This window comes from Amblyomma mixtum, chromosome 7, assembly GCF_055824585.1.
Source record: "Amblyomma mixtum isolate Tamu chromosome 7, ASM5582458v1, whole genome shotgun sequence".
NCBI lineage: Eukaryota > Metazoa > Arthropoda > Arachnida > Ixodida > Ixodidae > Amblyomma > Amblyomma mixtum.
Genome location: NC_143018.1, coordinates 7,583,660 through 7,604,881, shown reverse-complemented (window position 1 = coordinate 7,604,881; position 21,222 = coordinate 7,583,660). Strand labels below are relative to the sequence as shown.

Sequence of the window (21,222 nt, the reverse complement as noted above, 5' to 3'; positions counted from 1 at the left end):
TTGTCCCCTCTGATCCGTCACAGTGTGCTGGTAACAGCTAGAATCGAAGCTTTAAAGTCACGCCGGCCGACCGGCCGCCCGTTTTTGCATGACTTGGCAAAATGCGCCTATAGCTACTGATCTGTCGACTGCGGACGCGTGACGCTACGCAGCACTAGCCCACTTTTCTTGTGCCTTATCGACTCGTTCAGGCTACTTGACAGTCAGGGCGGCTAAACGTGCCGCTAAGGCTGACGAAGAAAAATGGCCGACCACTGCCCTGGCCACGTATGTGAAGGTAATTGTGTGCCACAGGTAAGTTCGGGAGCCTTCAAATCAGAGATCGTGTCCACACACACCTACATGCACACAACACAGAGAGCTGATCAAGACAGCAGACAAGAAGCGCAGAGAGGTAAATGGGGGAATGCCCTATTGGTTGCCCCCTCCACGTGGGAAGAGAGATGAAGGCTGCGAAGGAAATGAGGAAAGAAAGATCAGTTCAAGTCGCAGTATGAAATGCAGTAGCACTGCAGGATTGTAATCGAGGGATAAATACGTTTTCCCCGCGTAACCGTGGCTGACACAGTTCAAAACCGCCCGGACCCTACACCGTGATCGCGAGTGCTACTGAGGGCACGCCGGCTATGGCGGTCTTTGCCCTGAGGGTGAGCACTGAGGCTAACACAAAACAAGGCACTTATTCCCATAATAACAATAACGCCAGCTAGCAACGAAATACGCTAAGAAGCCATGGTCATCTGACTCACCAGCACGGTTACCAGCGAATTTTCGTCCACGTTATGGCAGGGGAGAAGATCCGAGGCAGGACGGGACGAGCTGGGGAAAAAATGTTCTCCCCACGAGGCCTCGCTCAGCTAGCGGAGAGCGAAGCGTCGCATCGGAACGTCTGCGCACGTCGGGTTCCCGAGTGAAAAAAAGAGAGAGAGAGAGAGAGAGCTGTACGTCTCCCGCGGGCGCGCGACAGTCATGCCTTCCGTGGCGCTCGTGTCGTTGCAATGCAGGCGTGAAACTATATTAGTTGGTGTAACTAACTAGGGAGAGTGCATTGCGGAAAAGCAAACCAAAAGGGACGAAGCGGGGCATGTCTCTACAGCACACACGACACAAGTGTGCTGTGTACAGACGACGAGAAATAAAACCAACCCAGGGAATACAGAAACTAGACCTATGAAGAAGAGACATGTCTCGAGCTCTAAGCAAGGAACAACTGCAAAAAAAAAGTTGCACGGAACCTTTTACAAAGCAAATGTAGCGCAGTTACGCATACTCTTCACGGCTGAGAAATGAGCTGCATGAAGAAACATCGAGAGTGTATGTTCATCTACTGGTAACAAATGATGATGCTCCATGCTGCAAACGAAAACGCACTTGCACTGAACCCAGAAATACCTGTTTGAGATCCTTTTTCCCTGCAGTGGCTTGAGAACTCCACTAATTAGCAAAAGGTGAGAGAATTTAAGTTCTTAAGGTTTCCTTAAAGCCCGTGGAAATTCTCATTGTGCCAAATTTAGTGTCCCAAATTCCTCGAAGAAGAGAAAACTCGCCGAATGGAACACGATCCATGCTCGGCCCCCGACAGTCAAACCTGTTAGCTTAAACGCTAAGTCAGAAGTGCTCAGGTGTCTCTCGAGGCTTTGTCAATCCAAGCGCCAGCATTTCGTTCGTATCAGTACAGATGAGCGCATACTCGTCTTTTCCTCCACCTTCTTCCTGTCGAATTCTCTTTCTCTTTGAGAATATGCTTCCTAATTAACCAGTTTCATTTTCTTTATTATTATGCACGCAAAACGGAAGGTGGGGGCTGTGAGCATACCTCATATATCACCCACGAGCATCACAATATCCTTTGAGCGACCACCGTGATGCAAGAACGGTGGTGGGAGGGAGAGAAAGTTAGACTCCATACCGCCGCTGCCGTCCAATGAAAAGAACGAAAAAGAAACAAGTAAAGAGAACTGTGTTCCTTATTATCTACAAACCAAAGGCGGCTGCTAGAGTGCGCCTTGCTCTCAAAGGCTCCTCACGGGTCCCCCCCCCCCCCCCCCCCCCCCCCCCCCGGTCGTTCGTGTTCCGGGTCATCTCGCGCGTCAGAGCATCGATGGCTGCATCTCGTTCGATCCTCGCAGGTCACTTCTCGACGCCCCAGGCATGTACATAGCAGCGCACGATCGAACTGATAAACCGAGTGGCGCCAAGCGCGAAACCTCTAGAGGCAGGTGCCGGCTGAAGAGGCTTTGTTTGCTCACTGGCTTGCAAGCCAGCAATCGCTGCAGCACAGGGAATTAGGTTTTGTTTCGCTTATCAAAACTTATTGGCATTCAAGAAAGAAACTTTCGTGCCAGACCGGCAGCGTAGCATTTGCGGCTCGTAAATTTAAAGGTTGAACTGAACAGCGCAGGATGCGCCAGGGGACCCCCAAGCGACCGCAGGGACTTTCTCAAGGCTGCCACGTCGTAATCTTAAGGTGAACTTAAAGCCCCGCCGTTTTTATTAAATACGCTACTTCCTAGATTCCGATGTTCTGTCTTCTTTCTTTGCGGTTTTTTGATGCTGTGCCTTCGGAAAATGACACCCTCCTCGGCCCTCTTCTTCACTGATGACTGGAATTCCGCTACCCAGGGTAGCCGTGCTTTTTACGTCGCTTCTAAGAACCAATCTCACCTGCAGCCGAAAGTGAGAAATCATTTATTGCATATATACGACACGGTGCTTAACGAGACCTTTTTGGACGTCAAGGCACACACCTAAAGAAACAAAAACAGGTAGAATATGCAGTAGTCATCGCGCTGTACAGCCGCAATTAGAGAGAGTCGGAAAAAACAAAAAAACAAACAAACGCGCTTGGCTATTCGAGGGACAGCTCTCCTATAATTGAAAACTCTGGAGGAGTGGATTGTGGAAAAAAAAAAGAAAAAATGCCTCGTAGCTATGGGAAATGTCTAGTGAAAGTCTTGCACGGTATCTGCGTAGGTCTCGGTCCATAGTGGGCGAGGAGCTGGCAGTATTTCGCAGCTATCTACACAAATACTGCTTCTGAACTCGGAGCTTGACGGAATGGCAATGTAGTAACGCGAAACGATTATGCAGAAAACTTGGGAATCAAGCATGGGATGCCGTTAAGTTGGTTCTTACATCCGCATGATGAAGTCAAGTCAGAAACATTCTTTCATCTCCAAGCAAGCATTAAAGTCTTACCATTTTCGGATGTTTTTCTGCGTAAGCCACTGCGCAAAGCACTTTTAACGTGCTAAAAAAATACCTATAGGAGTATACAAGTACACAAGCGTTAAGAAAATAACCATGAGAAAAGCTGACAGGTCATCAAGCCACTCTGCAGTGTATAAAGATGGAGGCTTCAGTGTGCTGTTCGTTGGCGCGGGAGTAAAGATGCGGGCCAGTGTTCCCTCTGGGCTCTCAGAAAGCGCGTGTCGCAAGCGTTTGCAGAGCATGATGCGAAAGAAAACGGCTGGGAATCTGCTAGCTTTGCGTCAGTGCATGTCATACACGGCTGGAAGGCAAACGTTATTTTCGCTTTGCTGTGCGCCAAAATCTCCTCCCTTTGGGCTGAGCAACCGTATGCCAGGGGAAAAGATTATTCTTGGATGTTTCATTTCTACTGTTGTTTCTGTTATTTAATATTAATAATAATTATACTTAATATAACAACATTCAATAGCGGGGAAATACCATGAAGCGGTGTGTTTTATTAAATGGGATGGAGTTGTCACGCCAAAACCCCGCCGATGTCCGATGTGGGGTCACGAAAGCTCCGATTGGTCGAGAGATGTCACATGACCCAGTGACGTCATCCAAATCTGCCATGATGTGCCACCCTGATTGAGCAAAAGAGATCACGTGACCTTGTGCCGTCATCACAAAGTTCTCAGCGTTGCAGCTGGCATTTGAATTAATGATTGGGTGAGATAACGAGCAACCTAGTTTTTATTGAGACCAACCTAGCCTGCACGCCGTCTCCTCTTCTTGTGCGTGTACTTGTAGCCTCATATGTTAAAAAAAAAAGACGACAACCTAAATAGAAATCGAGATAAAAAATCGGAAAAAAAAAGTTGTAGGGTTTTAACGTAGCTAAACCAAGTAGACATGCGAAAGCTTGTGTTTAGCCTGGGTGGCTCATGGTTTTGCTTTGCTGGATCGTCGGCACGTCTGACGGCGATGTCAGACTCAGGTTAAGCTCTGATCGGGGTTAAGCTGGTCTTATCTGTTCGTGCGCAGAGGTAATTTGATGATGAAGTCAAGGATACGCAGTGCACAGCGCGAGAGCGTGTTGCTGTTTAACACGAGGCGTGTATCAGCTGCGGCGATAGCATGGTGCTCGCTGGGGTGATAGCATATATGCTCTCGTGCAGTGGCCACCGAAGCTGATTTGTTCGCACCGCCGCTGGTTCGAAACCCAGTCTCAGCAATAGTAATTTTATTCTTCATGGACTGCTGCTATGCCAGGTTTTGCCAAGGTCACCTTCAAGGTCAAGCGTCACACAAACTTGGTGCGCCTGTTCGAATTCCTAAGTAATGCTTTCGAACTAAAAATGTAGTACATGCAAATGTTGGCACCACCACAGCATGGGGGTACAGCTACTGCAGTTAGCAGTCCGAATATGGCGGTTGATGGACCGACAATTTCAAAGGATCTGACGCAAAAATACACAGAAGCTGCGATGATAAATTTGAAGTTTACTGTCATCTCACTCCACTTTTAAGGTGAGTCAAGCGTCCCCGTAGTTTTCTTCGTGTTTTTGTTGAAAGCCGTCAGCATGCGGCCCTGTCCCTCTAGAATGAGAGAGGCGACTAGATTTTTTCGCAACAACTGTAGCCGCGCAGAGCTGTTTCTACGATGTTCGAGATTGATGTAGGCGCTTTTGTGAAAGCCGTCAGCATGCGGCCCTGTCTCAGAGGCGACGATATTACTTCGCAATGTCTATATCCGCGCGCAGCTGTTTCTACGATGTTCGAGATTGATGTAGGCGCTGTTGACGCCTTATCTCGAAGGTTCGTCGCCCCATTTAAATTCGGCACGCACCAAAGCGGCGGTCAATCTCATCTGCGACGGCTGGCAAGTGCACACTTTCTGCTATCACCGAGCTGTTTCATGGTTTTCAGGCAAAAAACTGCCCAATAAACAGTTTCCGCTACAAGCCTTCTGCGTTCTTCATGCATGCCCGGCTGGCGTCATCACCACGTGAGAACATGAATTGGTTATCACTTGTGTTAAACCTTCGCGCGCCCTTCTTCTGTTATTCCTTCACTCAAGAAATAAAGATGCAGAACTCTTTCGCTTCTTATAAACGGGGTCTTGGCTTAATAAACCACGTCCGGGTAGCGGGACTGTCGGACACCGGTATAAATGCCTTCCAAAGGGTCGATGCATGGTGAAACAGCACAGAGCGGCCACTGCGAACAAAAGTGGTTTGGGAAAAGCGACGAAAGAAAGTGCAGAGAAAAAGAAAAACCCTGTTCCTGATATTGACGACGGTAAAATAGAGGAATATAAAGGGCTCTGCATGAGTTTATCGGGAAACTTGGTTGCTGTGTGCTGTCCTTTGGGGATCGCCGACGGTACTTCGCTCTAGACAGCGCAATGTTTGCCGCCCGGCGATATCCTTCGGCGGTTCGGCGACTGTCGTAAATACCATACGCCGGACCCCGATCAGTGGCAGAAAGCGGACGCTTTATGGAGCAGTGCTCAGCCGCAGCAGTTGATCGTTCGGAGATAAAGTTACTGTGCAAGATTGTTTGTGCAATGGCTGTTTCAGCTTATGCCCTGCCCATTTGTGTCCGGCCCACCCGCTACATACTGCACAAGTTTCATATACCTTCGTTGTCGTCACAGTCCACTATTTCGAAAGAGGCTGAAAACAAAGATGGTAAGGTGCAATAGAAGTATGCCTTCGAGGAAAAGGGTGGGGGTGCCAATCAGTGTTGTTGTTGCCTCAAAAAGGATGGGTGGCGATCCCACCCAAACATCTGCTTTCTTTTCTTCGCATCATCCGTAAGACGCATACCTCTATGCGAAATACAAGAATTTGCTGTCCCTCTGGCCCAGGTGTATAGGGAGCTTCGAACAGCCCAGAAAATGTGGTATGAAGGCCAGCTAAAAGACAGTATTCAAAACTGATAGAATCATAAAAAAAGAAAAAAAGCAGCGCCAAAATATCAACGCAATGCTGTGGCCACGCGTCTGGGAGATGCTTTGTTCGCGGTTCTCTCAGTTATGAAAAGCGCGGAAAAAAACGTATTTGTGTATACCTGGGCAGGGCGTAATGAGTATGGTTAACAAATATGGTATCACAAATACTCGTCCCAGCATAAGACAGAAGCAGCCCTCCCCCCTCCCACTTTTTTTTTTTTTTTTCGCTGAGCAGGTTTCCTTGAACGCCTAATTCTCAAAGCGCCTTTCTGGTTCGGTGCCGAAACTAAACAAAGTTTAATTCACGATCGTGAGTTAGGCGTTTTTTGTCGTATAACTCACAGCTCACGTTTTGTGCTCATTTTGCGCACTATCACATCTCCGGACACCTGCACATCCAATACCGTGACCAATACTACCTGCGTGGTGTTGCGCACTGTCGGTCGTTCCGTAACTCCTTAAGATCATCCTTTGGCCAGAGCCTGCACAAAAACGCCCGGGTTTATCTCCTTTTTGAGATTCCTGGTTATTCGTCGCTCTAGTAGGTTGATCTGTGGTACATACCGGACACATTAATTGGCACCTGTACGTTTTTCAATTGCTTTTATACGACAGCAATGCGTGTAAAGCAGTGTATTCATACCTTCGAGTTTTTGCTGCGCTTCATCTCTCATCTACGTAATCTCTCACTTGCAAAGAAGAGCAGTCTCTTGCGTAGCGGACGTGAAGCTTTTCGCATCTGAATTCAAGCTTCGTTAGCTTCCAAGTTTTGGCATCAACGGTGAGCATCGGCTGAATATAATGGTTATGCACTTTCCTCTTATCCGTAAGCTGGCTTTCAAAAATAAGAGTCTTGGCCAAATACGTTCAGCCCATTCATTTTCTCCTAGCAGTTTCCTTCTGCTGTGGCCATCGTTCAAGTTGGTGTTCTGAGACCATGAAGAAGCATCCGCACAAGAGACAGCTAAGGGATCGTCTCATCTTTGTTATCATCTATCTAGAGTCCACGGGCGCACGCGGTTCTTACTTAGAGGCGCGTGAGAACTTGGCGTCACTATTTGAACAGTAATTAAATGTACTCTTTACTACTTCGAGTACTTCAATTCCTACCATAAGCGCTCGCCCTTTAGTTATAGGCCCGTAATAGTTAGCGTCCGACATATCTAGCTTCTTGACGCTTATTTTTTTCGTTAGTGAAAAGAGGTAGGCAGCGCATCTTGTAATGAAAGTAGCGAGTGTCCAAAACATTTACCGAGCAATCACGAAATTGTCATCGCTGCTGTCAGCGCCTCATGGAAGGGAAAGTTCAAGTAAAGGAAAAAAAAAGAAACCTCGAAACTCAACGGGATGTACACAAGAAGGGTTCTTATCAACTTCTTCGATCGCATTCCGGTTGCCCGCTGTCAACAAAAGCTGAGATTTTCTCTGCTTCCGCACTTCGAGCGAAGTTTTCCTTGGAAGTGAGCTGCAGTTGCAGCAGGCACACAAACACATACCGGGAAGGAAAGAAAAGGTGTGTTCTTCTAACACATTTTTCGCAATACCGAGTCAGGTCTACCGCCCTTTCTCGGCACATAAAAAAAAAGTGGTGAAGTATGGAGCAAAACCTCTACAGCACTCTTCGCACCCATTCTTTCGATTTCCAGGAATTCGCGCCGTTCTCTCCTTAAGAGCTTTACTGCGAGCTTTCGGTTTTGTACAAAGCGACAGTCATTCGAAGTCCTCAGATAAAATTGGAAAGTCCGCAATTTTTCGCTCGAGTTCTGTAAAGTAGTTAAGCCTCCACTTGTCTCTCCCGATTACTGATTGAAAACTTTCATCTCTGTAAATTACGATAAATCAACCCGATCGAGAAAACGACACAAACGGGTCAAAAATGCGACAAAATATTTTGTCATTTTGTCGTAACGAAAGATTTTTCTGTTGTAGCATTTCTCTCTAGTACTGAGGCATTTTCTGCACTTAATTTCGGTTGTTACTGCAAAAACTTCTGTTGTTACTACAAATGCCTGGTGAAAGAGAGTGAAGAAAATCGGTTGTGACGGCAGAAAATTTTGTTTTTCTATTGGAGCCCTGTTTTAGCAAGGAAGAGCGATTTTTTTTTTCTTTTTTTCATTCAGAATGCGACTAGTAGAGGCTGGTTTCAGCTGCGATGTTTGTTCCTAAGCTGTAGTATGGGATGTACCGTAATTGTAATTTCGGGCATACAGTAAGCGGGCTATACGTGTTTAAAACATCAGATATTTGCCGTTTGCGGACTGTCTGCAAGTGCTGACGATAGAGTACTTATATTTCTTCATCGATCAATAAAGTATGTATGCGCCCAACACGGTTATATCACGATGTTATTTTATACATGCGCTGCGCCTCTGTTGCAGTCGTGTCGTTGACTGGCTATACTTGTGCTTACAAAGGAGCGTATCCTTGGCGAGTTATCATCAATTCCATCTGAGAAGCCGTCTTGCGGACACCTGCGCCTGGCGAAGGGAATGACAAGAAAATACCGAGGACAATGACGACACTTTTTCAGAAGTGAAAAAAAAGGATTTTTTCGCTCTGTATGCGCGTATCATACAGATCAGCGCACGCGCAGGCACTTTATGCCCGGATAGCACACTTGACCCCTTCCGAGTATGCAATGGTTGCGGACAACCTTGTAAATAAAAAGTGTGTTAAGCTAAAAGTGACCTCTGCGGAGTATGCACTGAGTGTGGACTGCATACAGGAAATCACGGTGTGTATTAGCGACACAACCAATAATGCCTGCCTCCATCACGCATGTTAGCTCGAGGAGAGAACTGTCGCACAGGCTTCTTTCACTCGCACTCACGTCGGGACCTGCTGCGCTGCGTTTACAAAATACCGACTGCTGAGGATTCAGCAAGCAGGTCTTTTTTATCAACATATATAGAGAAGACCTGACAGAAAAGCCACATTTGACAAGATTTTCCAAAAGGCAGCTCAAACTCAGGAAATGAACCACTAATGAAAGCCGGACAATTGTGGACGGTAAAAATACCATGGAGGAGGCGAGTCGTAAGCTTTGACGGAGGTAACCAGACGTGTGACATTGATTGGTGAGTAATAATCATTACATGTGCAGATCAATTCAGAGTATAAAAGTGTTGCCAAGGTGCAATATGAATTGCCAGATGATATTTCAGAGCCTCATATAACATGTTTTGAAGGTTGGTAGTGTTGCTGACGATGAAAAGAGAGTAATAATGTTTCGTTACGTGGTTAAGCGTATTCACCATTTGTTTCCCCAGACTTCAACCAGCTGGAATACTTATTGCAGTATGCAAAGGGAATGGGTGAGCATTAGGAGGGTCTGAGCAAGCTGAAATGGCGAAGGCCGTCACCCCGTGCGCGTGGCATAACGAACCTTATTATGCCACTTCAAGCACAACGAGTTTTAGAGCGTTGACCTCGGTTATAGCGAACATTCTCGTCTTAACCGCCGATAAAACGAACTTTCGTGTGTTACCTCGGATATAACGAACCAAAGTGTGCCACCTCGGATATAGCGAACTTCAGTGTGTCAACTTCAGATGGATGGAAACTTGGGCAAGTTTGTATGGTGTCATGGTGAACTCAGATATTCTAACGCATTCAAACGATCCACCGAGGACCGCCTAAGAGTTTTTAATGGAGCGGCAGATTACGGAGTGTCTCCAAAGCGGTGGAGGCATTATTGGGGAGGTCAATAATGTAGATTAGAAGCACCAAGGGTCCGAGTTCAGTTCCTTGAGGGACACCGGAGAGTAATGGAGAGCAAGCTTACGAGGGATTTTTAGAGTTTACAAATTGTTGCCAAAACTTTCTCTTAAAATTTTTAGTAGAAGTAATTGATGAAGAACTTTATCGAAAGAGTTTTCAAGATCCAAGAAGATGCAGTTTACTGGTGTGTTTCAAACGCGATTAGAACTTATATCGTTAGTTAACAAAGCTAGTTTAGTGCCACATGAGAGCTCTGTTTGCGATAGCGATGTAGATTAGGATGAAAGAAATTTATACAGGGTGTCCACGCTAACTTTAGCCAAGGGTTAAAATATACAATATTTCAGGTAGGACAGGGAAACCACTTACATACATCTACCAACCGGCTTGCGCATCATAGGTAACTTTTGTTTTGAAATAAATTAATTAGCAATTAAGATAATTTTTCTAAACGAGTAAATGTTGACTTTAGACAGCAGACGTGAATAGCAAAGTTGGAGAGCACCTTCAAAAATCCACATTCTATTTATTTGCGATAAAGAGAGCCAGACATGTATCTTTTTATCCGAGCTCCGAAGAAAGCCCGCGAAATACAAAAAAAAACAACACGTGATTAGCTCATTCGCGCGCCACGATTGTGCTGCTCTCAATCGTGGCTTGAGTGTACGATATCAGCTGCTGGCAAGGCGCGACAACCTCAATTCTCCGGCAGCCCGACATGTCAGCGGTGGTTGCAGCGCCCGCACGAGCCAGTCTGCAAGCGTGACGGTGCAAGTTGCCGCGAACGCGCCGGGCATTGTGAGCTATGAAATGGCCAAAGGTGACAAACACAAATGCCATTTCATAGCTGTATACATTAGGAACTTTACTGTGCGATAATGCAGCAGTTGCTCCATTAGTTTTGAACAAACACTTGTGAGAGAAATGGAATGATAACTTGATCATAAAACCGGAAGGTATTGTTTTCGAACTGTAACAAACTTGCCTACATTCCAGTCTTCCGGCACCACTCCTGGCGACAATAATTGCCGAAAAATGTGAAACAGTCACACTTATAATGTCGTTTGTGTGTTTTAGTTTTTTAATGTTGGTGGCACCGAAGCCTGATGTAGATATAAGTTAATAACTTCGCAATAATCGTGCCATTAAAAGTAATATCAGGCATGCTTTCGTAATCTTGATGAGGAAAATCTGCTAAGCTATAGTCAGGTTCTTTAAACACAGCAGAAACTACGGTTAAGGTCTTCGGCTCTTGCACTACCTGGAATCGTTTAGTTCTGGGGATTGTACAGTTCTAATAGTTGTGAGGGTTTTGGGTTAACTGTGCTCCAGAATTTTCTGGATTATTTTTTATGATGGTTGGTGCTATCGATGAGTAGAAAAGGACGCTTAGCCTTGTGAGTGAGAAATTGGAACTCTTTTTCAGCCGTGTAATACTTCTCCCATGAGCATTGTGATAGTTAGTTTGGTTACCACATTGTGCATGTGGCCTCTTAGAGAGGAGGGTGGGTTATCCAACCGATGATTATGAACTTGGAAGAAAAATGAAGATATATGAATAACAAGACCACACGGCTAAGAGAGAATAGCTGGTCTCTCATGGACGCTGCCGTGAGTAGAAGACCAGAGAAAAGGCGCAACCAAGCACAAGAACCATCAGTTTTATCCGAGGTTAGAGCTTGATGGTTTTGATGTTGATCGACTACCCAGGCCTATTACAAACAAAACATACATTTATTTCAAGCACGAAAGAAGTACATGGTCATATATTCTCTTATGAAAATGATGTCTTTCCGCTTGATTGAAGAGGATCCAATGCCTAACGAAACCTGGGCTGTGTTGGTGCGGAATGTGAAAAACAACATTTACACATTCCGTTGCCGAGGCTCTCCACAACGGGTATTCAACGTATTATATTTTTTCTGGCAAGAACTACCCACGTGGTTCTCTAGAACGCCGTAGTGCGCAGCTCCGGTTTTTATATTGAGCACGTGGTTCCTTCGACGTGCGCCGAAATTTCAGTATGCTGCTGTTTTAATCCGATAGCATTATAGCTGTTGTCACACCAAAACCCCTCCGCTGGACGTCAGGACCTTCCCTGATTGGTCGAAAATCTTCAGGTCACGTGACCACGGCAGATCAAACACAATGCAAGATCGATTCTGAAACGGGACCTAGGTTGGCCCAGTCCTGAAATTTGGGACCACCCAAAAATTCCGAAATGAGACCCAACTTGACCCACTCCCGAAATTTAGGAAACCGAAATTTAAGATGGCGGAAAAATCATGGACTAGACCAGATTTTGGCGGGAAAAGCTGCACATAACGACCGCGCGGCGATGACGCTGTGACGTTATCGCATTTACTCTTAATTGCATGAGCGGTTCCACAGTTTTCTGCATTTCGCCTCCGTCTAAATGAGGCCATTGCAGCCGCGGAATCGAATGCACCACCACGTTCTCGGCGCCCCAATGCCATAACTACAGTGGGCCGTATTGTACCTCTTGTTTGTCGTTCCTCAGAGCCAATGCTTTGTACTGGCTGGTACACCTAATGAAACAAATAAACGAATCCACCGTAACGGGCTTGCGCCTCACGAGATAAGCCACTATTAAAACGCGAAAATTCAGAAAACTGCTAGGCATTTTAAAGAGGAACAAGCCCTTATACTCACAAGGAAAACTAACTGAAAAATAACTCTTTAGAACGACTAGGTGCGCTATCAGAAGCTGCAGTTGGTGATTAAAGCTTTAATTTGGGCTAATTGGCCACCAGTCTCGGAATGCATTTTTCTTAGCGCTAATGCAGGACAAGAGATAAGCGAGAACGCACACATGGCAAACGCTAGCGTTCGCCTTGTTTTCTCTCTTTTTGTTGATCTTTCATAAGCACTAGAAAAAATGCATTCCGATGCAGCAGTACACGGCACTATTAGTCGTAACATCGGCTGCTCCTCTGGGAATTAAGCTAATTCCACCCTTAGCCTACACTGCACGGTGAGCAGTCGGAACGAAAGCGGCTGTCGCTTGTTAACTTCGTGTAATAAACAATGCCACGTTGCAACTCGCTTCCATGTTCCATGGTTGATGGGCAACATCTTTCAAAGCATACATAGGCTAGTGTTAGCGCACTGTGCTGGTATGTGATCACCAGAATGCTCAACGTGCCAAAACAACAAGAATATACAACAGTGCATGTACACAACTTTTTACGCCACCTGTGGTGAGGCACGACAATAATGATCATGGAATAAAAGTCGGTAAAGTGACGAAGCAGCTCGTGTAAATTGTTCGCTGGCGACAGTGTTCGTTCGAGTTTTGGTTCGGAACCAAGCGAACGGTCTCAACTGCACCAGCACGTCACAGGTTCCGCGTAGAAAAATGTTCCCAGCTCCAAGGCTTCCGTTCTGCATTGAGGAAGAGCCCGCTATTACATCATGATGCAGTCAGCTTTGGAGCACTGTTTTCCAGGTGACAAAAACGCCTTGGGACATTCGTTTCCTGCTCTTGGCAGGAGCGGAACATTTCCACTTCGTTGTACACTAAGCTTGGAAAATTCAATAGGAATTCCTTCTTCCTGTCTTCTTTGTCGAGAAAGCAGAGAGCAGAGCGTCGTTCTCTGTTAAATTTCGCAGTCTCAGGTAGAGTTTCATCACATTCGTATTCTGCTGTCCGCCGTTTTTCGAGGGCACAGAATTTGAGACATAATCGACCTGGAGAAATAATCATGCGACTTTCATCATCTGCTACCGTTCATTGTGACAACGATCGTACGTTCAAAGAAAGCAATCTGTGAATCGTGTGCGGTCATCGAGTTCTGTTGGCTTTTGTCGGTACGGTGGCCGAACAAAGGCTTTTACAAATGTCTCCCGGCAGCTCGCACAAATTAAAAGGCCGTTGAGATAAGTTCTTGCCCTTGGGGCGCTTTTGAATTTGACCTTTCAATCTTACTTTGCATGAATGGTCACCCTAGGGACTGGCGTTGAAAATTTGCTGCCGACGGGCAGTGCACAGCCTGCACACAGTTCTGCTATATCCGGTATCCATAAATCCAAAATTTGGTCGTGTAATGCCGGGGAAAAGTTCCGATATCCAAATGAAGTTCCTGTTGTCATGGCCGGGCACAGCACATTAAAGAGCACGTTCGCGGTGAAATGGGAACTCGGCTAATATGCACTACGTTGCGGCTCCTTATTCGGACTTCTGTTCCAATATTTGGCACCTGTCTGCGCGGACTAATGTATGGTAACAGATGTTCCTTATCTCCTGGGGCTAGCACTGCTACCGCAATAGTGAGACAGCGCATTCATCAGCGCCTCCAACAGCCGATTAAAGCTTCAGTGCTTCGTTACTTCGACAATTGCTCCTTGTTCTGAAGTGGTGCCGTGAAGGATGGAAATACAACGGGCCTAGTGCTTTCTCAAAAAAAAAAAAAAAAAAAGGTCACTCCTCAAGCTACCAGCACTGAATAGTTCGGCACATTTGAGAAACAATACTGCGGTAGACACAAGCTGTGCTGGCTGGTAGGGCATCACTGGGCCTGACACCAGAGTTTGTGTTCTCTCTTGTGTTCCTCGTTTGCTGCGTGATCTGTTGGCCCCAAGCAGACACTTCAGTGACCACCGACACCTGTTATCTCTCGTGTCTTGAAGGTGCGGCCCAAATGCTGTGACAGCCGCTGTAGCGTGCGCTCCGTGATTGCATGAGCCTCCGACCGTGCAAAGGTCGGCGCTACTGCCGTGTGGACAGATGATGCATCCAAGCTGCCAGCAGCGCGAGGATCATCGGCCAAAAGAGAGCCCTCCCTGCAGAACAGCGGCTGCAGGCGGGCTCGTTGATGCGGTAGCCTGCGCAGTGGGTGGACAGGAGGTAGCCGCCGGCCTTGACGATGATGTCCTCCGCGAGCTCGGCCGCCTCCACGTCGCAGTGACGGAGCACGGCACCCTTGGCGCAATGCTTGTAGCCGTCCATCTGGCTGCGCGAGAAAAGAGCCAATAGACGTTACGCCGAGACCTTTACGACAGCGACCCTATAGTTTCGCTATGGCACGACTGCTTGTCTTGCGGTCAAAGACACCTAATGATATCACAAGGCAAGCGCGGAATTTGTTGAAACAGTTTTTCGAGCACACCTTACCTGCCTTCTCCTTAATCTTGACAACTTCTTCATAAAAATTGCAGCACTAAAGAGGTTTCCATGACTAGATAATAATTTATGATTGAAGGGGTGAGGCCAATTTAAGCATACCAGCAAGAGAGCCTTATCTTCTCCTGTGGGCTCACAGCCTGTCCCTGGAGCTCGGCGCGTTGAGCCATGTAGACCGCGGCGCAGTGGTTGTAGTCATCCTGAAGCTCCTTGTAGCACTTGGAGTGCTTCAGGTATGCTGCGCAAACAAAGGCAGAGACAACAGCTCGCTGCGGATTGCACGCCAGCGATATCAGGCTGTTACATCCTGGTTGGTATTTAGGGCGCGCGTGATGAACTTTGCATGATGAGCACTTATTGTTATACACAGCGATGGTATCTCAGAAAACAAAGCTTCCTTTAACTGTATTTTATTTACCTATCTCACAAGACCCAACAAGTCCAGGCCTACGAAGACTGGATATTCTCCCGAAAGAACCATCACCATCGCCACTCTCTGAGAGTTAGCGCCGGAGGCCAAGCTGTTCCTCTTTGCATAGAGGCCAGGAGAAAGAACAGGTCATGCACCTGCAACCGAAGATAATACATACCTTCTCCCTTGTCCTGGCGGGACACAGTCCATATTAAATTTGTTAGTTCATTAATACGTTCGCCTTCAATATAGTTACCCTCCTACTGATTTGAAAAGATAGCTCAAGACCAGCGCAGTTCGGTGGAAGGGAGAGACAGCGGAGGCTTTAAGGTGTCTTAGAACGTAACAAGGGCCTGTTACGCAATACATCATCTACAATCTCTAAGCATTTCACAGGCCTGTGAAGAGACCATCAGTCATCTCTTGTGTGTCTGATGGTCTCTTCACAGGCCTGTGAAATGCAGTCATCTCTTGTGTGTAGCCGCCGCGGTGGCTCAGTGGCTATGGTGCTCGGCTGCTGTCCCGAAAGACGCGGGTTCGATCCCGGCCGCGGCGGTTGAATTTCTTTGGAGGAGAAATTCGAGGCCCGTGTACTGTGCGATTTCAGTGCACGTTAAAGAACCACAGGTGGTCGAAATTTCCGGAGCCCTCCACTACGGCGTCTCTCATAGCCTTAGTCGCTTTGGGACGTTAAACCCCATAAACCAAACCATCTCTTGTGTGTGCCCAGTCTTTGTGAACCAAAGACTTAAGCTCCGTTGTGGTCTGGACCGCCTTGATCCTCGCCCTTTCACAGAGGCCAAGATCCTCGGTCCGTAGCCACAACAGTCAACTGCCATCAAGGCTTACAAGGCACTCTTTTGTTTTTTGAGGGAGACTGCCTTGATTGACAGATTGTGTCTGTTTCCCGTTCCTTCTCTCTTCCCTCTTTAATCCCCTCATTCCCTTCCCCAGTGCAGGGTAGCCAACCGGAAACCTTTCTGGTTAACATCCCTGCCTTTCCCCCATCTCTGTATCTCTCTTTCTGTAAGCATTTCAGCGCCGATGTGTTTAACTAGCCACATGCTGTACTTCCGCTCTGCAATCTACACTCGCAATATATCCGCACTGCTGCCTTTCGGGCGCCATCGAACACAAGTGCTCATATCTGCGTCGCGACGCCATCATGTGACCCTCGCTCGCCCCCTTAGCTCCGCCCACAAGCAGCCCGGCATCACTGCCAGTGTATCTATCCAGCACCTCGTATCATTGACACTAGTCGATGCCTCGTTTTTAGCCGCGCTCCGTGACGCAGGTGCGCGTGATTTATCTTGTTCCCGAGCAAGACGGCCATTTCGCGGCGGCACAAATGACTGCTTAAACTATACTCACTGAGCCTAAAGCGGGACCCCTCCCGACAGAAGTCTTCGATGAGCTGCGCAGCACCACTGGTGAGTCGCCTGTAGATCTCCCGCTGCCTCTCGTTGAAGCAGCGCCTGGTGAAGCCATTCACGCACTCCATGGCATCAGTGAGGTGGCTGCATGCGGAGACGACAACATCGCGACGACGTCATTAGCAAGTCTTTGCTCATCGAGTGAGCACGCGTGAAACGGGAAGAAAGAAGGGACTTGGCTGCGGCATTGGGAGCCGATTAAAAGTCTACTCTGAAGGATTTGCCACTTATCGCCGAATTTTTGCCTCAGAAGGTGACTCCGCCAATATGTTTAGAATACGAATCGTTTGCGATGTGCGACTAGCGCACCTCGCAAAACCATCACTACTTCACCTCGTCTTGAGGACCTCTAGTCTAGAACTAGGGCTTCAAACCACTTGCACTAGTGCCACAGAGTAATATCAGTCATCATCGCCGACGTTCCCCTCAGTTTCCTTCACATAAGAATGGGGTGGAGCGCATATGGCAGGTTCTCTCAGAACAAGAATGGCAGTTTACCAATGTCCCTCAAGAGAAAAGTACACAACAGCTGTATCTTATCGGTACTGACCTATGGGGCAGAAACGTGGAGGCTAACAAAGAGGGTTCAGCTTAAGTTAAGAACAACGCAGCGAGCTATGGAAAGAAAAGTGATAGGTGTAACGTTAAGAGGTCGGAAGCGGGAGGAGTGGGTGAGAGAACAAACGCGGGTTAATGACATGCTAGTCGAAATCAAGAGGAAGAAATGGGCTTGGGCAGGGCATGTAATGCGAAGGAAAGATAACCGCTGGTCCTCAAGGGTAACGGAGTGGATTCCAAGAGAAGGCAAGCGTAGCAGGGGGCGGCAGAAAGTTAGGTGGGCGGATGAGATTAAGAAATTTGCGGGAATACGGTGGCCGCAACTGGCGAAGGACCGGGTTAATTGGAAAGACCTGGAAGAGGCCTTTGCTCTGCAGTGGGCATAGTCAGGTTTATAATGATGATGACCCTTTCCTGACACAGTAGCAGAATAATGTTGAGAAAAACGCAGCAAAAACGCCTCGGTAAGCCGCAAAATTAACGGCCGCTATAAAGGCCTACAAGATATAAGTTTGCTTCTCTGTCTTAAATGACATTCAATCCCCCACCCCTTTTTTCTTGTATCGTAGCGAGTCCGCGCAACACTAGCGATGCAGTGGCGCAGCGGTTAAGCGATGCATCACTGCACCCGCAGGCGGCTGTTTCAAACACTGCCATCGCACCGGTGGGGCTTATGTGATCCAGCTTGTTCATCGCGAGAAATTTATGCGAAAAGAAATAGCTCCCACGGGCTTCAATTTTTCACAAATAGTTCTTCGGGAGGCCGCATATTATGCACGTAGGCCTGCTCTTGTCTAGTCATTTTCTTCTTAGTGGTTTTTATTTTTGCTGGGCCATTCTTTTCTAGCGTCTCCCTCTTCTTCCCTAAAAGTGGTGAGAGAGAGAGAGAGACAGTTCACGGGTGGAAAGTTTAGAGAGAGAAATCTCTCTAAACACCCTATCGCAAGTGTAGGTTTCACACAGACGTCACCGCCGGACAGCTTACGCCTTCATGGCTTCCCTAAAAGAGATCTTTAATGAACGACCGAGGTTCGAATTCAGGCATCTTTTCAAGCATCTAACTCGGCGCAATCAAACTGCATTCAGCTGCTGGAAGAAAAGCAGCGATTACCCATTAACATCCCACCTGTGCGCAACCATGCGGCTACAGGGAACAGCCCCACAGCTTTCTTAGAGGCTTCGAAGAAAAATTCGTCCCGGTCCGAAGAGCGAGCCGGGACCACCACGAGACCGTGTCCTGTCCCTGCGCACTGTTTTAAGTTGAAAAATGAACCAACTGGCCCCGCTACTTCCCATGATGCGTGGCAACAGCTCAGCCAACCGAGGTCGGCAGCCCGAAGAGAAAACGGCGATAGTCGACTGCCTTGCTTAAAACACCTGCTCCCCTTGGGCGTACACTGTTCGGGAGAGACTGCGCGCAGTGCTCACTCGCAGATCCGACTCAGCTCTGCCTCGGTGGTGGCGAACGCGAGGCTTTTGTTCCTCGACAGCAGGTCCAGCTTGCTCACGCACTCCGACACCTCCTCGTTGTGGCACGAGCCGCTGACGTCACCGGTGACGTTGCTTTCCCCACTCGCCGATGCCGCTCGAGCTGTGGGGGCGGCCCAGCAGGCGCTCCGGTCCCGCCGACAGCAGCACAGCAATGCGACGCCTGCGATAACACCACCGGTGGAGTCGGGAGGCAGCCGTGCTTATATACTCTCTTCACGCCTACACAGTACGAGCTACCCTAAAATGAACACTTCGTTATGCTGAGCAAACAGCGGAAGCAGAACATAAGGTCGAGCCCATGGTGTTAGAAACACCGTGGTCGAGCCAGTTGGCAAGTGACTTTTTAAAGTGGACACCTCAACCGGCAAACATAACTATAGGGACTGAACGAGAAGACAGGCACTGCAGACGCTTGTGTCGTTGTAAGCAGCGGCATCAACAACACCACATATAACTGCGCAGGCAAAAGCCTATCGAACTCATCAAGGAAATAAATAGCGTTGTAATAGAGCATATATTGCTGCGCAGTTCGATGGCGCTCCCGACAATCTCACTCGAAGGTCTTACCGAAATCACGGTGAAATCAAGCCCAAACTGAGGCGAATTCTCGTCTCAGAGAAAGTTATGCACGAGGCCAAACAGCGTACTGTACCGCCCGCAAAGTGTAATGTCAGACCCCATTGAACCAGGCACGATTTGTCATCCTAGGGCAGTATATCCCGCAGGGGCGACAGAACACCACCACTATGAAGAAGCTTACAACATCCACCGAGCAAATCCTCCGGATGATATATCGTATCCGAAATAAACACCATGGCATCAAGAAAAGGGACACCATCCGCTTAGATCAAGCTTTCGTGATCTCTCGGATAATGTACGGGACGGCATTCCTTAACCTCTCCAGGTCGGAAATTGAAAAGTTGGAGGTACTCATCAGGAAAGCCTACAATACGGCACTGGGGCTACCGAACTCCACGCCAACGGCAAAGCTCATGACTCTAGGAGTACATAATATCCTCAAAGAGATGTGGGAAGCACAATGGCTTTCACAACTGAATAGGCTCGCACTTACAAAACCCGGCAGAGAACTGCTCGAAAAAATCCATGTTAATCAGCCCTTTACAATTGACCAAAGGGAACAGGTCCCACGCGATGTGAGAGGACGCATAAACGTGCACCGCATTCCGCGGAATATGCATCCCGCATATAACATCGAGAGGAGGAAAGCAAGAGGTGAAGCCTTGCAGAAGAAATAAGACAAGCAAATTAACACCCTTTACGTGGACGCAGCAGGACCAAAGAATGGGGTCATGACTATTGTAGTCTCAACGCCTTCAGGGTCGATGGTGAACTGCACCTCGGTGAAAACATCTAACCCCACTCACGCAGAGGAGGCAGCTATTGCATTAGCTGTAGCATCTAACCCCAACGCCGTTGTGCTCACTGATTCCCAGAACGCCTGTCGCAACTTCAATAACGGATTAATTCACAAGTCAGGGCTGTCATTGCTGACTAAGCATCCACCCAACCAAGTCTCGGTCATCTGGTTCCCCGGTCACCTGGAACTACCAGGAGGAAACGAAGCCGCCCACAGGCATGCCCGAGCTCTTCTATACCGGGCGTCTCCCCCTGATGACCATGAAGGGTGCCGCGACCTAATAGGTTTAGCAGTGTATGCTGACAATCTTGCGCCATACAGAACAGCCAGAAAGGAGTACCCACCACCACAAAAATCCCTCAATAAGTTAGAAGAGAACACCCTTAGGAGACTACAAACCAACACATACCCAACACCAGCTAAATTACACCAGTGGTACCCTACACTATACTCTCCGCAGTGTCCACATTGTGGAGTGGTAGCTAACCTCTACCATATGGTGTGGGCATGTCAATATAATCCCTTAGTTGACCCCATTCCCAACCCCTCGGAGGAGCAGTGGGAGGCTATTCTGCTCAGCGATGATCCTGACCGTCAGCACTGGCTGGTGGGGAGGGCCAGCGCAGCAGCAGCAGCCAGTGGACTACCGGACTAGGCGGCCCACCCACATGTTCTGAGAATACTGAAGAAATAAAGATGTTTGTAATCAATCAATCAATCTCAGTAGCTACCTCTAAACTCGTTAGCTGCTCTCTGCTTGTCTTCGACGTTCGTGAATCCGATGGCCTAAAGCACATCTCGAAGAGCGTCAGTGTCAAAAGTTTATGCAAAGGCGGTTCGAGCACAAAGGCAGCAAGGGGCTTAATAGCGATTTGTTTCTTCAAGCGGTCATGCTGGATGCATTCATTGCAGCTGGCAGGTAGTGAGGCCCCAGTCCGA

The 21,222-nt window shown here is 47.8% G+C and overlaps 1 protein-coding gene across 1 annotated transcript in view; it reads right to left on the bottom strand.

Annotated features, from left to right (window-relative positions):
* Positions 1 to 11,603: 11,603 nt before the first annotated feature.
* Positions 11,604 to 21,222, bottom strand: part of LOC149334876 (uncharacterized) — a 122,246-nt gene continuing 112,627 nt past the window's right edge. The window contains exons 2-5 of the mRNA XM_089553704.1: positions 18,843 to 19,065; positions 16,795 to 16,940; positions 15,114 to 15,249; positions 11,604 to 14,841 (exon numbers count right to left, since the gene is read on the bottom strand). Of these exons, the coding sequence (XP_089409830.1) occupies positions 14,598 to 14,841; positions 15,114 to 15,249; positions 16,795 to 16,940; positions 18,843 to 19,065 (749 nt within the window). The 3' untranslated portion in view covers positions 11,604 to 14,597. The remainder of the gene's footprint in view (positions 14,842 to 15,113; positions 15,250 to 16,794; positions 16,941 to 18,842; positions 19,066 to 21,222) is intronic.